Source organism: Acinonyx jubatus, chromosome B4 (genome assembly GCF_027475565.1).
Source record: "Acinonyx jubatus isolate Ajub_Pintada_27869175 chromosome B4, VMU_Ajub_asm_v1.0, whole genome shotgun sequence".
Classification (NCBI taxonomy): Eukaryota; Metazoa; Chordata; class Mammalia; order Carnivora; family Felidae; genus Acinonyx; species Acinonyx jubatus.
The window spans coordinates 51573178-51594546 of NC_069387.1; the positions used below are offsets into that span (position 1 = coordinate 51573178).

General features: G+C 35.1%; 1 protein-coding gene across 3 annotated transcripts in view; it reads left to right on the plus strand.

Annotated features, from left to right (window-relative positions):
• AEBP2 (AE binding protein 2) overlaps positions 1-21369 on the plus strand; it is a 94621-nt gene that overhangs the window by 48737 nt on the left and 24515 nt on the right. Inside the window, exons 4-9 of one of the 3 annotated variants that reach the window (XM_027035677.2) lie at positions 2720-2906; positions 6698-6822; positions 13038-13105; positions 15656-15769; positions 18380-18406; positions 18944-20528. In XM_027035677.2, the coding sequence (XP_026891478.1) occupies positions 2720-2906; positions 6698-6822; positions 13038-13105; positions 15656-15769; positions 18380-18406; positions 18944-18989 (567 nt within the window). In that variant the 3' untranslated portion in view covers positions 18990-20528. Of the gene's footprint in view, positions 1-2719; positions 2907-6697; positions 6823-13037; positions 13106-15655; positions 15770-18379; positions 18407-18943; positions 20529-21369 lie in introns of those variants that run through there. The other 2 variants (XM_027035678.2, XM_053225915.1) reach the window with 2 other exon arrangements.

The following is a 21369-nucleotide window of genomic DNA, read 5'->3' on the forward strand; positions in this document are numbered from 1 at the left end:
GTAACACTATTGATAAGGTCATTGTAAGACTTGAATGAGGAGCACCTAGGTGGCTCAGTTGGTTAATTGTCCAACTTTGATTCAGGTCATGATCTTGTGGTTCTTGAATTCGAGCCCCACTTGGGGCTGTCTGCTGTCAGCACAGAACCTGCTTTGGATCCTCTGTCCCCCTCTCTCTCTGACCCTCCCCTATGTGCACTTTCTCAAACTGACTGACTGTCTCTCTTTCTCTCAGAAATAAACATTTAAAAAAGTATTAAAAGAATTGAGTGAAATACTTTGAAGCACTGGATATGGTTAATTGCTCCTTTTTAGGGTTCCCATAGCACTCTGCCCCCTAAGCCTAACTGTAGTTCTTTAAGGTGTCATATGCCTACTGACATATTGTAAGCTCTTTCAGGGGGGTACTGTGTATTATTCATCCTTATACTTCTAGCATCTTGCATGGTGCATAGTACATAGAGTAAATATTTTTTATTTTATTTTGAGGGAGAGAGAGCTCGCGTGTGCAAATGGGGGGGGGAGAATCCCCAAATAGGCTCCGTGCTTGAGCCTGACACAGACCCGATCTCACCACCCTGAGATCATGACCTGAGCCAATACCAGGCGTCAGATGCTCAACTGACTGAGAGCCACTCTGGTCCCCCTGCCCCGTGCCCTTAAAAAAAAATTTTTTTAAATAAGTATTTGAACTAAAACCTTGAATCATTCCTCTGCCTCTTAGTGTACACCTTAGAATGGGCAAAGGTTTTTATTAGCAATGCTGAGTGCCATTAAGCCCATAAAAGGTCTGTTGTATACAGAATAAATAGAATATTTATGAATGGCACTGCCTAAGGGGCTTGCTCTGAAATGTTTCAGCCAGCATCAGTTTTACCAGAATCTATAAATAGTTGAGTTCTTCAGGTATATTTAGAAATAGCTATGATTTGCAAGGTGGTTCTGGATACACACACACATATGTATACGTATATATATTCATAAAAGTATGTTCTTGCCTTCAAAATACATGGAGAAAGGATTAATTGCGATACGTAGATAAGCAGTCTGAAAGTGTGAGGGTATCTTCAAAGGAGGATGAGTTTTTTTTAATTATTATTTAATTTACATCCAAATTAGCATATAGTGCAACAATGATTTCAGGAGTAGATTCCTTAATGCCCCTTACCCATTTAGCCCCCCCCCCCCATCCCCTCCAGCAGCCCTCTGTTCTCTATGTTTAAGAGTCTCTTAGGTTTTGTCCCCCTCATTTTTATATTATTTTTGCTTCCCTTCCCTTATGTTCACCTGTTTAGTATCTTAAATTCCTCATATGAGTGAATTCATATGATATTTGTCTTTCTCTAATTTTGCTTAGCATAATACCCTCAAGTTCCATCCATGTAGTTGCAAAGGGATGAGCTTTTCTTAAGTTGGGTAGATTTAGAGAGACTGAATAAAGATATGATCCCTAGTAGAGAGTTGAAGTGTAAAATGGTAAAGTTGCCTGGATTGAAAGAAAGAGCCTGGAAACATGTACATTTTTTTGTGGTATTATCTAGATAAACTCTATTGTACGTTGAACCACCTAGGAATAATGTGATAGATTTATTTGGTGTTTGACATGATTTGGCGGATTTGGATGCTTGGAGTTTGGTTGTCAAGTCAGAATCTAAGTAAATTGGCTTAGTTACCAATAGAAGAGCCCCTGGAAATCTAGCTATGCATTTTGCTGTGGTGATCATTTTGTAAATGGCATTTGTTTTAATTACTAACATTCACTTGTTAGATGTCATACACTTTGTACTGTAGCTAATTTGTTTATTATAATTTTAATGATACCTAAACGTTCTGCATTCATTGTTGGAGTAGCAGATCTGCCAGGTGACTTGGGTAGTTATCTCAGTCTTGGCAAGTGCTGAAGGCTAAAGAGGCAGGCAGTATTTAATGGAACTTAACGAGTTGGGTAAAACCAACCCTGAGGGTAAGTCTTCTCTGAGTGGCTGGATCTAATTGTTTAAAAGTCAGTATCACTGTATTTCTTCCCTGTTACAACAGGGTAGAACAGTAGGGAGGCTGCTGAATGTATTGAAGTAGTATATATGGTTAAGATAAAAATAATTTTAGAAATCTAGGAGTCCCCAGGTGCCTCGGTGGCTCAGTTAGTTAAGCATCCGACTCTTGATTTCAGCTCAGGTCATGATCTCACATGTCATGAGTTTGAGCACCGCATCAGGCTCTGTGCTGACAGCACGGAGCCTGCTTAGGATTCTTTTCTCTCCCTCTCTCTGTGTCCTTCCCATGCTCATCGCGATCTTGTGCTCTGTCTCTCAAATAAATAAATAAACATTAAAAAAGAAATCTAGGAGTCCCAAGTAATTGTCAGGATATGTAATTCTCTGATTTAAAAAAAAGTTACTGTTTTTCTTAGCAAAATGATTAATTCAAAACCTGATTTTTCTGGGAAGAAGATCTCACTATCTTTGTCTTGTGTACAGTGGGAAGAGCAGTAAACTGGAGAGTCGTGACACTAGAGTTTTATTTCCCAGCTCTGCCACTGCCTAATGTGTATTATTTGGGGCACCTTATAAAAAGAAAGGGTGTAGTAATCTCTCGTAGTTTCTATCTGGAATAGTTCTATAGTGTTACTCATTTACTTCTGAAAATTACAGAATATTCACTCCTTCATATACTTGTGCCTTGCATGGCATCCCTGACATCCTTTTTTATCTTTGTCTAGTGTGTTGTTGGTGGCTGCAATGCCAGCTTTGCTTCTCAGGGAGGGCTAGCTCGCCATGTACCCACACACTTCAGTCAGCAGAACTCCTCAAAAGTTTCTAGCCAGCCAAAGGCCAAAGAAGAATCTCCTTCTAAAGCTGGAATGAACAAAAGGAGAAAATTAAAGAACAAAAGACGACGTTCATTACGTAAGTTTTTCACTAAAAATCTGTATGTAGTAGATAGCTTTTGTTTCTATGTTGGGCTTTCATGCAAATTCAGGTTTTACTGTTCTTTAACTCTGTGTATTTTTGTTAACAGTAATAAACAGATGGGATCCCTTGGGTGTTAGTGTGAGAGTTCAGTGATGTATGTTTTGTCTTAGCTTTCTAGTTAGAGAGGGTAAGTATATGTGGCCTTAGAATACAAAGTCTGTAAACAGTTAGAGTTTGAGGGGTCCTTTGATTCTGTTGTAAAGCAAGAAAATTTAAAATACGGCGGTGTTGATATTTTAGAAAATTTGAACATGTTAAAGGTAATAATGAAGTAAAAGTAACCAATCTGCTGCAGAGTGGTATGTGTGAATAGCAAAACTATTGGTAGTGTGTGTCTCTGTACTTAAATGTGTTGTAACACATATGTTAATATGTTTAATTACCAGATTATGAAATGTATTCTCAATATTTAGGATATAGTCTAGATGATAAGTTTTATATACGCGGGGAGCAGGAATTGATGTTGAAGCTCCAGAGCCTAGCACTCTGCCTGGTTTGTGGTGTCAGCTGGCTGATTCAGCACATCCTGAATGGAGAGCGAGAATTGACTGAAGCTGTAATTGAAAGGGAGTCCACTGCAAGGGTGAACTAGATAGAAAAAAAATAGATTATACCTTACCTTTTCTCTTGGGATTTGATTAGAATGTAGAAGAGACTCCAGACACTAATCCAGACTACAAGGCTTGTCTCTAAAATGTTCAATTTTTTTTTGTTAGTACAAAGCTACAGTGGACAAATGAACAAACCATGGGTGACAAACTTTTCTAAGCTCTCTTTTAAGTTTCTTATTTTTGAAATAAATGTTTATTTTTCAAAGTTGGCTATTGAATTTAGGTTATGGATCCATTTTCCTTTTGACTTCCTTTTAGAAAAACAGAAATTACGACTGTTGTTTTTTTTTTTTTTTTACTTGAATATTGATGTGGTACTTGCAATCACACAAAGTTGGGAATCACTTTCCCGCCTCTTTGACTCAGTAGCCTCATTACTATTTTCATCTCTGTGTATACGTAGTAATCAGTTAAACTTACTGACTGTTTCGTATTATTTGGTAGTATCTATGCAATTTGCTAGTTCTTTTAAAGAGAATGGGTTAGTTAAATATCTAGTTCTTTCTTAGAGAAGGAGGGACTGGTGCCTGCTTAAGTATATGGCCTCTTTTGAGAGTGTTGTTTTTTCCAGTATTAACTAGTAAAACAGGCTGTGTAGGGAGAGTGGTGGGGAAAAACAATCTTTTTGTTTCCTGTTTTATGGGGGGAGAATAAAGATAATCCTGAGTATATGAGCTTTAAAAGATTCAGGAGCTGTCGTTGTGAGCAGTCACTATTAAGATTTGAATGCCAGGGTTGCTGCTGTTGCAGTCCATTCCTTCTTTAAAAATGTGCCTATCTGTAGCAGTGTAGTAAAATCATCACTTTGCTAGTGCCTTCCTCATGTGATTCAGAAAGGTCATTTTCACTTAACTGGGAGAGAAGTATATCAATGAACAGTAGAACTGCAGCTTAAGTCATTTTCTCTTTGATACAATTTATAAAATTTATTTCAAAGCTTTTCTGTTTTAACATACTTCAAAGTAAAGTGGAAAGAAGAGTACAATAAATACTTGCATATCCTTCATTTAGAGAATATGCCATATTTGCTTTATCTCCCTATATATGTAGTTTTTTTGTTCTGATTACAACATAGATTGTAAGAATGCATCTCCTAAGAATATTCTTTTACATAACTATAGTACTGTTCTTGGGAAGGATACCCATAATACCATACCTGAAGGGCAAAAAAAGAAATCAGATGGTATGTTTAATTCTGAACCACAGGAAAATAGAGCCTCTATTTTTGTGGTCTCCAGAAGTTTTTGATTGTACAGCTCATCAGTTAGAAAAAAAAAATGCTTGGGCACCCTATCCCAACATGTACTTACACAGTACACACAGGTAATGCTGCTGATGCAAGTTATAAAACAATTACCAAGAAGTATATATGAAAAAAACATTGAGATGGAATAAAAAAAGTAGTGATATTGTTTTCTTCCCTTACCCTAATGGATCATGACAAGACCTGCTTTGGAGACTATTATTTTAGTTTCTATTTTTCTTAAGTGCTTATCATGCTCAGGAAAAAGCGTATTTGGAGAGCATGGACAGAATAGAGTACGCTTTATTTTCCTCCCAGTAGCCACAAATCTAACAGGAAGGGAATTTGTTTCTCAGTGTTTAAGTAAAATCATGACTTTTTTATTCCATAAATGTCAGATATTTTTTTCTTACTGATTTCCTGTTGCATTCCTAGTGTTGTGGGTTCTGCTAGTTTATTACTTGATGTTGTTTTGCTTATTTTCTTTTGAAGAAAGATCCAGTAAAAAAAAGAGCTATTTAGGTTGTTGTATTGAGTATGCCAACTGGTGAAACATTTCCCCACAAAAGCTCTGGTGGATTTGTGTAGGTGTTCTGAGAACTCCATGATTAGTAGAGGAAAATCCACTTCATATAGTAGTAAATCAGAATAATGTGGTAAATCAGCATACATGTAATTCAGAATATGCTGTAGCAGGAAATCAAGCCCTCTCTTTTAATGTCAATAAAATGTAATTCTTAATTACATATGATCTTGAAAAATTACATGTATTAGTAAGCTCCACAATTGTAAAATAAATTCATTTTCCTTGTTGTGAGCAATGTTCTTATTAGGAATAAAAATAGCACAATTTATAATAATACTAGCGGGATGAAAATAGAAATTTAAAAAATGTTCTTACCAAATTAAACCTTTAGTGTATAGTTTTGTGATTACACTAAAGCTTACTCTAGGTTTGTGAGTTTATTTTTAAAAGTAGTATAAGCTTATTAATATAAACTGCTTTGTGACTTATGAAGGCATTTTTCACATGCATTTCTTTTTCCTAAACTATAGCTGTTGTTATCTCCGTTTCACAAATAAGGAAACAGGCCACGTAGATTAAGCAGTTTGCCTAAAGTTGCACAGCTAATAACTGGTGGAGTTGGGAGTTAGAAAGAATTTTGGCGGACTCATTGGCATTCAAGGATGTATTCATAATTTTCTTAGATTGTTGTTGGAAGAGTTATTTACAGTCAAGAAAATAATTGTCAAGAACTCCAAAATAATATTACCAGTTTGTCAAATTTGGAATTTTTTTTTTTAAGTTTATTTATTCAGATAATCTCTACACCCAGCGAGGGGCTTGAACTCATGACCCTGAGATCAAGAGTCGCATGCTCCTCCCAATGAGCCAGCCAGGTGCCCCAAATTTGGAAAATTTTTGATTACATGTTTATAAATATAGAGTGTTCCTGACATACATGTTATATGTTTGGCTGTGGTGAATTAGATCTCAGTGTGTTGATAGATGGAGATACTCATCAGATTGTTGAAAATGCAGGACTGGTGCTCAGGCAAGATGCAGGAGTAAAATATGAAGTTACATGGAAAAGATAGCGAAATGTGGAATCATGAGGTCTGAGGTTACAACCTCCCACACCAAATGGCACAATTAAGCCACATTTACTCATTAGCTTTTGTATATTCTTCTTGTCAGCTAGAACCCATGTTCTGAAAGCAAAATAAAATTTTTTATTTAAACACCAGATATTTGTTAATTGTTTTAACCCTTACTTATTACATTTTTTGTAGAAAATGGACTATTTGGCTGTTTGGCAAATTGTTACATTTTTCTAAATATTCTTTACTTCTTTTGTGTTGACTTTTAGCACGACCACATGATTTCTTCGATGCACAAACACTGGATGCGATAAGACATCGAGCCATATGCTTTAACCTCTCAGCTCATATAGAAAGTTTAGGGAAGGGACACAGTGTTGTTTTTCATAGTACTGTAAGTATTTGTTTTTGTTTTTTAATTATCTATGTAGGTCTGCAAGAACATGTATTTTGACTTTCACAATCACATTTCTAAACTGCTCAAAACCTTAGAATATATATTTTAACAAAATCAAAAAGTTCTGCTTTATCAGTATTTTAAAAATTACTTGTATTGTTGGTTGTAAAACAAATACAGTTAACTCTTAAGCAACATGGGTTTAAACTGCACAGATCCACTTACATACAGATTTTTTTCAATAAACATAGTAAAGTACTGTAAATGTATTTTTTCTTCCTTATGATTTTAGTGTTTTCTTTTAGTTTACTTTATTGTCAGAATGGCGTATATAATACACATAATGTACAAAATATGTGTTAATCGACTGTTTATGTTTTCGGTAAGGTTTCTGGTCAACAGTAGGCTGTTAGTTTTTGGGGAGTCAAAAGTTATATGTGGGTTTTTGACTGGGTGAGTGGTTGGCAGCCTTAACCTCTGGGTTGTTCAAGAGTCAACTGTATTCCCCACAGTTCAACATTTTGATGATTCAATTGAATATTTTAGCCTTTAATTTGAGCTATTTAGGAATATTAGGGTGACTTTTGGGCTTGTAGGCATTTGCAGATCAGGCTTTGACCTTATAATTAGGTGTCTTTTCTGGTTTCCTCATTTGTAAAGTTAGAGTATTAGACTTCTTTTAAGTCTTATCCCTGAGTGCTTACATGCTTTTCCTTCAGCCTCAGAAACACATCTAAAGTTGGTATTAAACAGAAATAAGATAATGGCCATCAAATTAAAGATTTATGAAAGAGGGATTTTTTTTTAAGTTTATGTATTTATTTTGAGAGAGAGACATGGAGACATTGTGAGTGGGGGAGGGGCAGGGAGAGAGAATCCCAAGCAGGCTCTGTGCTGCCAGCACAGAACCCACCATGGGGCTTGAACTCATGAAATTGTGAGATCAGCCTGAGCCAAACCAAGAATCTGATGCTTAACTGACTGAGCCACCCAGGTGCCCTGAAGGAGGGAATTTTTATTTATTTATTCTACTGATGTAGCCCAAGTTTCTGTAATTGTTCCTGACACACAGTAGTCCGTTTATTTGCTGAATGACTGTGTTGTTCAATATAGGAAAATTTGAAAAAGCAGTAACTATTTTTGGTTAGCTAGGAGGTAACAGAGTTGTTCTTTTTCCCGGGCCCTTTGCTGTTTTATTATGCAGTCATCTTTATTATTTTTTTAAGTGTTTTTAAAAAATGTTTATTTATTTTGAGAGCAGGGGATGGGGGTGGGGAGGAGAGGAGCAGAGAGAGAGGCAGAAAGAGAATCCCAAGCAGGTCCCATATGCAGTGTGGAGCCCAACGTGGGCCACGCTTGGTTTTGCGAACCGTGAGGTCATGACCTGAGCTGAAATCAAGAGTCAGATGCTTAACCAACTAAGTCACCCAGGCACCCTGAGGTAAATTTTAGGTCAGACCTTGTTGATTTGAATCTCTGGAGAAAGAGATTGTTTTGACTCTTGAAATATAAAATATACTAAATTTAGGTTTTAGTATTTAGATCAATCAGAATACACAAGGATAAAATACAAAAGATCATATTGATACCAATTTCTCTGCTGGTTTGAATATCTGTTTTTTCCATCTCTTGTAACCTTGAGGTTTTGTTGCATTGCATTTTTACTTTTTCATTTGTGTATACTTCAGTGAAAAATTCCCAGTTTTGACTATGATTGCCAGAATTAAAGGCAACAAATGTAGAAGATTAGACACAAAGCAAGGGAACCATTGCTCTGAGATTGGAGCACATGAGAGGTGTGAGTTTGGGTTTGAGGAAAGGTGAAACTGTATATTCTCTATAAAGAAAAATTGGATTAAAAAAATATTGGAGGGGCACTTGGATGACTCAATCTGTTAAGTGTCTGACTTTGGCTCAGGTCATGATCTCATGGTTCGTGAGATCAAGCCCCCCCCACGTCAGGCTTTGTGCTGACAGCTCAGAGCCTGGAGCCTGCTTTGGATCCTATGTGTGTGTGTGTGTGTGTGTGTGTGTGTGTGTGTGTGTGTGTGTGTCTGTGTGTGTGTGTGTGTCTGTGTCTTTCTGTCTCTGTCTCTCTCAAAAATAAATATAAAAAAACATTGGAAATATAGTTACCTAAATAAGAATAAAAGGATTGAAAGGAAAAACAGATTTTGTGAAGACTAAAGTTAAAATGGCTGTAAGGGGAATTTTGTTGGGATTCAGCAAGATCAGGGGCTTGTTCAGCAGTGATGGTTGAAGTCCTCCTTTGAAGTTGGTAACGTAGGCTTATGATTTGGTCTATAATTGTTCTTCTTTTCAAAGGTCAATAAGTAAGTTGTGGTCTCCAGACCCATAGTATGGCATTAGTACTCATTTGTCCATTCACTTAAATACTGAGCACCTGCTTTGTACTAATGTTACAGCAGAGAACAAAACTGATTAAAACAAAACAATAAACTATGTCTAGTGGAAGAGACATGATAAGATGAAATAGTAGAGGAAGTGAGGGTATGAACCATTCAGTTATTAGGGGGATGAACATCATCGCTAGAGGGAAAATCAAATATAGAATTGCAAAGTGGGAATATGCCAAGTATGTTTGAAAATAGGCCAAGTATGCACGAAAGCAGAGAGAGTAAGAGTTAAGTCAGAGTGGGGAGAACCTTGTTTGACTAAGACTGTCGGCTTTTATTCTTTGTGTGATGGGAAGCCGTTGAAGAAATTTGAGTAACCATGGTCTGATGTTTTTTTTTTTAATAATAATTTTTATTGAGGTGTAATAAATAAAACTGTACCCACTTAAACAGTTATCTGTTGTACTTACCTGTGAAACCACTACTGCCGCCACAATTAAGATACAGAACGTTCCCATCACTCAAAGGTTTCCTACTGTAATTTTATAGTTCATCTCTGCCTCCATCCCCTACCCTGGTGAACTCACTGATCTCTTTTCTCTTGTGGATTTTTTTTTTTTAATGTTTAGTTCTGAGAGAGAGAGAGAGTGTGTTCAAGCAGGGGAGGGGCAGAGAGAGAGGGAGACACAGAAGCTGAAACAGGCTTCAGGCTCTGAGCTGTTGGCACAGAGCCTGACATGGGGCTTGAACTCACAAACCCTGAGGTCATGACCTGAGCTGAAGTTGGATGCTTAACCGACTGAGTCACCTAGGTGCCCCTCTTTCATGTGGATTTTAATGTGCTCACTTGTTTTGTGTGTTGAGGACAGAATGTAGGTCAGGGTGGGGGAAAGAGACATCAGCCTTTTTATCTCAGGTGAGAAAAGGCCAGAATGGTTATGGTGGAGATGCTTAGAATGGTTAGATATGGAGAAGGGCTAGATTCTGGATATCTTTTGAAAGTACTACTAACCAGAATTATGATGGATCAGATGTCAGGTTTGGTAATGAAAGTAAGGGATGCCCGCAGTGTTTCTGGCCTGGGCAACTGGGCAAAGTAGTGGAGTTGCTATTTAATAGAGGCTTTGGGGAAAGCAGATTGGGGGAGAGGGGAGTGTCAAGAGCTATAATTTTGATACATTCAGTAGAGAATCTACTCCCTCTTTAACTTAGGCACACGGATGTAAGAGTTTGAGCTCAGAGAAGAAGTATGGCCACAGATACAAATATGTAAGTTTTCAGCATATTAGTGGTATTTAAAGGAATCAGACTGGATAGAATCATGTAGGAACTAAGTATAAATAAAGAAGTCTAAGGAGTGAGATTTGGGGCTTATCACTGATTTTAAAGGACAATAAATCTGATGAAATAATGGTTTGGTAATGAGCAAGTATCTCTACATATTAGGGAATAGTGGTGACAATGATGAGTACAGTTGTGTTTTAAGAAATGAAGCATCAACATTCACATGCTTTCATTAGAGCATCTCCCTTGTGATGAAATCCTTAGGTTCACCATGGGAGGAATAGTTATGATCAAAAAAGTGAAGGACCTAAAAATAGTGGTGATGATATTAGGAGTCTGGAAAAATTCTTTTTTAATTTACAGAGACAAAACCATTTATGAAGATGAAAATAAGCTTTTTAGCTGTAGAAAACATTTGAGAGATTTTAAGAATATACCTATGTTTGTCATACAAGGTATGACAAGTTTTTTTTCCATAAAAACTAAGGAGTAGGGATGATTTGCATCTCAGGTGACCTTGTGGAAGCACAAGTACCTTGACTAAGGAAGAGCCACAAAAGTAGAGTGTAATCTTGAGAAATGCTTTTTGCTGAGGAAAGTGGATGGAAGAGGCATCAGTCTGGGAACAGGTCTTCGTGGACATAATAGAAAAGAAAGGAGTGGGGCACCTGGGTGGCTCAGTTGGTTAAGCGTCCGACTTCAGCTCAGGTCATGATCTCACAACTCTTGAGTTCGAGCCCTGCATTGAGCTCTGTGCTGACAGCTCAGAGCCTGGAGCCTGCTTCGGATTCTGTGTCTCCTTCTCTCTCTGCACTTCTCCCACTCACGTTCTATCTCTCTGTCTCTCAGAAATAAATAAATGTAAAAAAATTTTTAAAAAAAGAAAAGTAAGGAGTTAGGTGGACAGGTTCACCCAAGTTCCATGACTAGAAAGGTTTTGATGGAGGTGGTATGTGTTAAACAGAATCGCTTCTTTTAGCAGTCAGATATTCAATATGAAGTGCAATTTTAAGTTTCCTTAGTAATCAAATAAGCATTTATAGGAAATAACTGTAGATAATGAAACGGTTTTGCAGAAAAATATATGTGTGAGGTGGTACTGTGCTATATGCAGTTTGCCTAATTTGTCGTCTTTAATTGAAACATTTTCTTCCGAGCCTTCTCCAGAAGAGGTCAGCAGAATCCTAGTTACTAGTCAGTTGGTTTGCATTGTTTTTATATTATAATTTTTTGTAGAGGTGTTTTGTTTCAGCATCCTCAGATTTGTCTTTAGTCTTTTAAATTAATCTTATTATCAAGTCTAGAATTAGAGTACCTAACTATTGATTTTTAAGTAATGGGAGTTACAAGTTTTATTGATGTATAAAGTGCTGTTTTTACTTTAATATAATGCTTCAACATATTTTGAGGTGGCTGTTTGCAGCTTAAAGTTGGTGAAAATACTGAGACTTCGATTATGAGAACACTACAGTGCTAATTTTGCTAATATGGAAGTTGTAAGAGTTACAAAATACCATTTTGGTCAGTTATTATTTAAGCATCATCTTAATTTTCAGAATCTAGTAATGAATGACCAGTATATTACCCTTTGTTAAAAATGTTTATTTTTGAGAAAGAGACACAGCATGAACCGAGGAGGGTCAGAGAGTGAGGGAGACACAGAATTCCAAGCAGATCCAGGCTCTGTGCTGTCAGTACAGAGCCCTACGGGGGGCTCGAACTCACGGACCGCGAGATCATGACCTGAGCTGAAGTTGGGCACTTAACTGGCCACCCCAGTATATTCCCTTTTTTATACTTTATGTTATGTAGGTCTTTTTAATTTAGGTTGATCTGTACATTCCTTATAATTGAACCTAAACACTGATTGGCTGTTTCATTTAAAGAACACAAACCAACCAGCAAAGAAAAACACTCAAGCAAACAACAAATATCTTAGTCATAAATTATAGACTTCTCCCATCTCCTCAGTGCTTTTTTCTTTACCATCTTATTCTTTAAAAATATTTCAACTAGGGGCATCTGGGTGGCTCAGTTGGTTGAGCGTCCGACTTCGGCTCAGGTCATGATCTCACGGTTCGTGGGTTCGAGCCCTGCGTCGGGCTCTGTGCTGACAGCTCAGAGCCTGGAGCCTGTTTCAGATTCTGTGTCTCCCTCTCTCTCTGCCCCTCCCCCACTTGCACTCTGTCTCTCTCTGTCTCAAAAATAAATAAACATTAAAAAAATTAAAAAAAAATTTCAACTAATCATTGTTGGTTGGCAGTCTAGCTAATCTTCAGACTTTAATAGTAAAATAAATAGCATTTTTCAGTCCCTTAATAAAGATAATATGGTATTAATATTTGGGCATACAAAATTTTTTCAACTCCTTTTTTCTCTGTTTCTTTTGTGAAAATATATGATCAAAAGGTGAAGCTGCTATTAAAGCAGGTCAGAACAAAATTCTGTGTTAATATCTGGTCCAGAATATGAATACTTAAAAATTCTTAATTAGAATCAAAACTGCTTTTTATTGATGCATTAAAATAATGTTTTACAAATCATTTTTATGATCTCTTATATCATTACTAGGTAATAGCTAAGAGAAAAGAGGATTCTGGAAAGATAAAACTTTTGCTTCATTGGATGCCTGAAGACATGTAAGTATTTGAAATACTGTATAATTAATAGACTCTCTTATTTTCTTTAAAAAAATTTTTTTAATGTTTATTTTTGAGAGAGACAGAGAGTGCGAGCTGTGGAGGGGCAGAGAGAGAGAGGGAGACACAGAATGCAAAGCAGGTTCCAGGGTCTGAGCTGTCAGCCTAAAGCCCAGTGTGGAGCTCGAACTCACAAACCATGAGATCATGATTGAGCCAATGTCAGACGCTTAACTGACTGAGCCACTCAGGCATCCTTCTTATTTTCTTTTTAATGTTTATTTTTGAGAGAGTATACAGGTGTGGGGGTGGGGCAGAAAGAGAGGGGACAGAGGATCTGAAGTGGCTCTGTACTGACAGCAGAGCTGAAGTCAGATGCTTAATAACTGAGCCATTCAGGTGCCCCATAGACTCTCTTATTTTTATTATGATCTTACACTCAAATATTTACTGTGTTTGAATAGTTACTGTGTTTGAATATAAAAGAATTACAGAAATTAGACTGCAAAACATTTTGACCTGTCAGGGTTAAAGAATCTGTGAAAGTTCTTATAGTACCTGACTCAAGTTACAACCTTTACAACTAGCTGTTTCTGTTTTCAATAAAAGTTGTTGTAGCAATTTTTAATCATTTTTAGAATGTAATTATTTTTATGATTTTTAGATGACCCTCAGGCAGTATGCCAGCAGCCTTAGTTTTGCCTGTGTTTGAATCATTTAAAAAAATTCTAAACATTTTCTAGCTCACAGTGATAAAGAAAAATCATTTGGCTTGTTTTCCAAAAGCATTATATTTTTCTGGCCCTGAAAATCCTTAGGTTTTTCATGTTTTTATGTTTAATTTTCCTTTTATCTTTTTTTTTAATGTTTATTTATTTATTTTGGAGAGAGAGCACAATTGGGGGAGGAGCAGAGAAGGAGGAGGAGGGGGAGGGGGAGAGAGAATCCCAAGCAGGCTCAGCACTGTCAGCACAGAGCCTGATGGAGGGCTCAAACCCACGCACTGTGAGATTGTGACCTGAGCCAAAATCAAGAGTCGGACGCTTAGCCGACTAAGCCGCTCAAGTGCCCCTCCTTTTATGTTTTTATTAAAATTCTTTTTGTTAGAAAAGGTAATAAAGGTATATAAATCATAGAAGTTTGGGGTAAAATCAATGAATACCAAGAATAGAATAAATGAATGGACTCTCATTGTGTATACTTGGTTTTTCAGAAATTAATAGTATGTGGTTAACATCTTTTGTTACTCAGTATTTTTCTACAGTATTGTTTCTCAGACTTCATTCTAAGGAGATGTTAATGTGATGTGAATTAAGAGTTCTTCAATAGATTTGAGAGTTTACAATACATGTTAGCATATTAGTAAAGAAATCTAGCTTTTTTTTAATCCTGTGACTATCAAACTTCCATTAACGTAGAACATATTTTCCACACACATCCCCTCCATCCAGGTTTTGTGGAAATGCTACTGTAAAATATTTTGAAATGGCTGTGTAAAATTTATTTAATGAACTCCTTTTTTTGCTGAAACACTAAAGGTCCCCGTTTTTCTCTACTGTTAAAGAGATATTAAGATCAGCCAGTACACAAAATATGCAAATTATTGATGGGTTTCAATACACATCGCCTTCCTGAAAATTTGTGCCAATTATAATCCTACCCACTACATTAGAGAGCTTATTTCTCTGGTTATTAACACTGTTATCATTCTTACATTTTATATTTCTTTGATTACAAATAAGATAATTTTTAAACTGTTTTTATCTTTGGTGAATTGTTGGTTTGTATCCTTTGTCTATCGTGTTCCTTTTTCCCTGATGAATATTCACCTGTTTCATACTGATTTGTAAGAGCTCTTTTTATATTAAGGTTATAAACAGTTTCTTTAAAGTATAGTCAAATATCTGTGTATTTTTAGTATTTTGGATATTGATCAGTATAAATATCAATCAAATTGTTTTTATTTGAATTTCCCGATAGGATTGAATTTCTTTGAATTCAGGATTTTGGTCATGTGCATTTTTTTAAAGTACAGTTTAATCTACTTGAGTGTTTACTTATTTCTCAACTTGGTGTTACCATAAGGAATATAGTCAATATTACTATAATAATATGATATGGTGAGAGAGTAATTTTTGGCATTGTCGAATTACTATGTTGTATACCTGAAACTAATACAGCATTGGATGTCAACTATACTTCAATAAAAAAAAAAAAAAAAAAAGAAAAACTCCATCAAGTCAAGCTCAAGTATGACATTTACTCATTGAACTAAAAGACAAGGCAGTGTTCTATAATATGTGTTTCTAAGTTTGATATGGCTTTGCCACCAAAAATTCCTAATTCATTCCCAAATTCATGCCTGAAATTTCACTGTCATTTTTTTACCTGGGACTCCGCATCCCGTTGCTATTTCTTTGGCTTCTGAGAAGGTTGTTAATTTCTGTGGCTCAGTCACGCTAACAGAAAAGTCTGGGTAATGTGAAGTTATATAAAGGGTAAGTTTAAAATGAATGCTTTTTCATTTATGACTTGTTTTTTAATTCATAGTCTGCCTGACGTGTGGGTGAATGAAAGTGAACGACATCAATTAAAAACTAAAGTAGTTCATTTATCAAAGCTACCCAAAGATACTGCCTTGCTTTTGGATCCAAACATATACAGGTAATTTAATTCTTGATTAGATGTTTTAATTTTTGAATCATAATCTTAAATTTCCCTAAACTTTTTGGATATAAGGTTAGGACTTAATTTTAAGTACTGAATTTCAGTACCAAGCATAGCTTGCTTTCTGGAGCTTTGTATATGGAAATTACATCACAAAAGCTTATAAATTGTAGAATCCAGAAAGATAATTATTTTGGTAAAGTTTATATGCCAACTTAATTCCAGATTTATCTTACGTAGCTTAAATTCTAATGTACATACTATTTTGAAAATAAGTGTCTTTTGTTTACATACGTAATTCTTTTTACAATACCAGACTTTTATGGATCTGGGAATATACCACAAATGCCCTAAAATACCATAAATGATGAATTTTTAAACTTCTACTCTACCCAAGCCTTTAGAACAGTTTAAATATTGTTGTGTTTGTTTTTAAGAGGTAGCTCAGTGTTCACATTGCTAATAATTTTCTGATCTGACCTTTGTTTTAGTGTGCTGTGCTTATGAAGGTATAGGGGGGGAAGGAGAAGAGACCAACATTTCTGACTATGTGCTGAGTCACTTTGCTAGGTGCTTTACATACACTTCATCCTCACAGCAGCCTGTGAAGTAGGTGTTACTATCTCTGTTTTACAGATTGGAAAACTGAGGCAAGAGTTTAAATAGCTTGCCTAAGGTTACACAGATAGGGTATGACTGAACTCCACACTGCCTCCATCCAAATGACGTATACTAGGGTGATTCAGAAAGTGGGGAAAATGCTTAAAAGGCACTCTTTATGAGCAGATTTTTATGTTTTAAAAATCAATTTCAACTTGATATGTATTTTGCATAGGAATAGGTTGAATAAGAATAAGATAGCATATAATAATTGATAATCCCAAGTGTGAATTTTAGCTGTCATAAAGAGACTCTGTCCCTATGTCAAATCCTGTAGCAGTTAAACACTCTGAAGGTTCTGTTTATTCTATGACTCAACTTTCTGGAATGTAATTCAGTATAATAGGATTTCTATAATTTAAGATCTCTTCTGAGGGAAATTCTCACATAATGAATGGGACTTGCCTTGTGGAAACCCCAAGATTCTTAAGTTTTCCCTATCCCCCCCAAATTATTATTTTTTAAGTTTATTCATTTTGATTGGAGGGGGAGGGCAGAGAGAGGAAGAGAGAATCCCAAGCAGGCTCTGCATTGTCACCATAAAGCCCAACTTGGAGTCGATCCAACGACTGTGAGGTCATGACCTGAGCTGAAATGAAAAGTTTGATGCTTCCGACTGAGCTACCCAGGCACTCCAACCCCGCAAATTGTTTTAAAGATCTTCTAGTGCAGATGCTAATAATAAGTACAATAAAAACTTGTTTTCTGTGTGATGGAACTGTGTTCTTGAGAAATTAACTATTAACTTTTGAGAAAAAACGGTGAAATTACCTCAGAGGAGAGATTGAGGGAAATCCACTATCAAAAATACGGGCAAGTCATGATTTACCTTTTTCTTTTTAAGAAAAATAATTGAATATTCTTTATTTACTGGTACTTAATTTAGGGTTTATTTCTGCTGACTCTTTGAAGGGAGTAATTAAAATTAGCATTTTAAAAGAGTGATATTTGGGGAGAGCCACCCTGCTATTAGAACTGGTTGTAAACATCCCTTAGGCAGAGAGTTGACAAAGGGGCATGAATCTTAATTATAAGATTCAGACTAACTTTGTGTTTCTGCCCTGCATTCTACTTCTCCCTCTCTGAGGCTCTTCCTTTTTCACAGACAGCTTATTTTTGCTATTTTGTGTATATAGGAAGCAATTTAGATATTAGTGAAATTAACTTAAAAAAAAAAACCATTTGGGTGCAGAACTATTGCCCAAAAGAGCATAGGAATTGCATTGTATGTTCTGAAAAGTGTTAAGTCTGCAATTCTAAATTGATGTCACTCTTGGGTAATGAAGGTGTTCTTAAGACATATTAAATGCATCTGTGGAGTTAATTTTCTTTAACTGTATTACTGCCCCCTGCCCCGGTCTTAACATTTAATTTTGACTCTAAATTTTCATGATTCTGCTATTCTGGAATTAGAATGGAGTCTTTCCTAAAGTGGTACAGATTAATAGAACTGGCTACATTTGCTGTGGTGTAACATGTGAGCGAGGTCTGGATTTTGATTTGGAGAACTTGTGAAATTAAGTAAAAAGAATAAAGTGATTATTCAGACTTGTTTTAGGAGAAATATTTTGTGGCTTATACACATCTCAAAATGAAAGCATGACAAACCTAAAAATATATTAACTTCAAAATGAAACTAAAAAGAACATATTTATTCAAGGTTTAAACATCAGTTTTAAAAGTCCTAGTTGGCTAACATACATGTGTTAGGCATGATATTCTTTTTTAGAATCACATTAGCCTACATAAAAAGGATTTATTAAAAAGCTATATTATATAACTGAAATTTGCATCCATTAATGTATGAATGCTTTGGAAATAAATTTTAATGATCAGTGATTATCACACTGCCTATATCTTATTAATGTTTTTAATGTCTCTTTTGAAATACTTAATGTGTTTTTGATTCAGTCCAATAAAAGAATATTCCTTTTTCTCTTTTTCTAGAACAATGCCGCAGAAGAGGTTGAAGAGGTAAAAAATAAATAAATACATAAAAAGCAAACAAGCGGGGACACCTGCAGTCTTAGTCACTGACAATGGGTTTAGTAAAAGTTGCACATTAGAGTCATAACCCCCTTCCTTTTTTTTTTCTTAAATCCGGTATTTAGAGTAATATTTATGCTTAGTGTAAACATTCTGTGAATGAAGTAGGCTCTTCTGTGGAATATATTAATATATTACTGTATATCCACATTTTCATGGAATGGTACTGTGGGAGACTGAGCAAACACTCTTCTGGCAACTTAGTGGAACAGCTTCTTAAAGGCTTTGCATGCTTGCTGCTTTAAGCTGCTTTTTTTTCCCCCTTTAGCAATTACAGTAGTTTATATTGGAAAAAAAAACAATTACAACATGTGCCCTTAAATTACCAAAAGCACTGTAAGGATATTTGTCTTGACAGTGTCTGTTGAGTTGAAGTCATATTAGGAAATATTTAGACAATGAAAATTATCAAGAGATAATTATGATAAATAGATGTGATTGGTTGCCATTTGTGTTCTTTTGCAGAACTCTGATAAGAAAAGTGTTCAATTTGTATTTAAGCAAACAGTGAACGACATTTGCAATCAACTAAAAATTCGTCTATCGAATTAGGGCTGAAAATTTCTGTTAAAGAGTGTTGCAGTATGTCTGGTGGCTCCCTTTTCAGGACTAGGGTTTTCTCATGGAGTACAGTATGTTAATATTTACCTATATAACTAATCTGTTAACGGTTTTTGAAAAACCTCGATTTCAAATTATTTGAATAATCCTCATATTTTCATTTTAACCTATATAAGCCTCTAATTTTTTTTCTGAGGAAAGCATTTGGTTTATGAGCTGTTTTATCTTAACATAAGAAAAATTGTATTTTTTTTTCTTTTTTTTTAAGTATCTTCAAACTGAATCCTTTATGCACCAAAGTTGGTTTTGAAAAGGAAAATAAAATCACTTTCTTGCTTGGTAAGCAAGAAGCCATATGGATTTTTTTTAACTTACAGAAATGGAAATATGTGTAACTTGTTAGTATTGTATCAAACAAATGTTGCATAGAGATAATAGAACATTGCTTGTAAATAATTCAGCAGATTTGTAATATATTTTTATATTATGAAATGTACTGTAGATGTTTTTCTAGAGGCATGAAAGTTAAATGTATATATTATGGGTAGAAATAATATTGAAGGATATTGTAATTCACTAGTGCTGCCAGAGGAATTGTTAATAAAGCACCTTCTTTAACAATAAATGTCTTTGCAGACTTAAGGGACTATGTACTACTGTTAATATCTATAAGAACAAAACACATTGAACATCCTTCCAGAAAGTCTTTGAGGGAGGACCTATACCCATAATAGAATTATGGCACTCATTTCTGACAGTGACCGTGAAATCAATTATTTCCTTACTGTTGGAAGGACATATTGTAAAGTATATGTGGTTATATGCAGTCAAACTGCAGAAAAATACTCCTGATTGAGGAGTTTTCACTTTACTACAGTGATATAAAAACCAGCAGTTTTTACACTAAATTTTTTAAAGAAAAGAATAGACAAAAATATAGAATTAAGCCTTTGGTTCCAAAATGGGAAAGGTTCCATGATACATAAATCATTTCTCATTTACTTTAAAAAAATTTTTAAAATAATAAAAATTATGGGAGACTTTATTCGTTAACAGTGGGGTAAAGAGCTATCTATATACATGAAATGAGTCATATAAAATTAAATGAAGTGCAAATAAAAGCACTGCTACTATAAGACATTCTGGAATGGTTGTTTAATAAGGGTATTATCCATTTGATCTGTAGCAAATGTGATTTATTTTTTAAAAAGAAAAGGAAAGCAGTGTGTTTTACTTTTTTTGTTTTCTTTTGCTTAAGCACTTCATCAATTGCTTTATTCTGTATCTACGAAGTAATCTGCGATCTCCTTTGTTCTTTTAAAATTTTGATTTGTTATAAAATTGCCAAATAGAAGTGTTTCAGATATATAGTTTGTACCTGTATTTTTTATTTTATTGCCTCATGTTCTTGTAAGTCATTCTTAATTGACCGATGATTGTAGACCTTGCCTGAGTATTTTTTCTAATAAAACAAAGCAAATCACATTTAGCTTCAAAATTGTAACAATTCAATTGAATTTTAAAACGACATCTGAAATATACATCTCATTTTCTTTAGGGGCACAGCAAATAAATTAATTTTTTCGTGTAGAAATATTTAGATGTCAAAACCTAATTTCATGGTTATTGATTAGCTAGCCTCTGAGTACTGAATCTCTCATGGTACTTTGCTGCTTATCTGACTTCGGTCTGATACTATATTAACACACCAAAAAGAATATGGAATTGAAATAGTTTTGTAACTTGTATATATACACACATACAATTAAGATTGGGAAATAAGTGTGAAATTTTTAACTTATAATAGTTCATTTAGTGATGTTTACTATTTTATATTGTTCCTCCTGACCCCTATATGTGACATATTTGTAATATGGCACCTGAAATAATCTCTTACTCAAAATCCATTGTCTAGTTCAGCAGCAGACAAACTGCAGCCCACAGGTATATCCATTCAGGAGAAAGTATGACTGCTTTCTCCCTGTAGTAGCAGAGTTGGGTAGTGAGAACTTAGGGCCTGCAAACCTAAAATATTTACTCTCTGACCTTTTAAGGAAAAATTTGCCAGTTCCTGGTATAGTTGATAAAATTTTTGGAAAAATAAACCTAAACCACACAACTTAATCTACATTTTGATTTGATAATGTTAATTTTGGTAATACACCAGTACAGTAAAGTTCAGTACAAGTTGTTTATACTTTTCAGTAAATATTGCCATATTAGGTATCTGCAACAAATGGTGTTTTTTAAAAAAATTTTTACATTGAATTTCTCAATTTCACCATTTGTGTTTTTGTATCTTTAGGACTAAATGAGATTTTGTAAGTCAA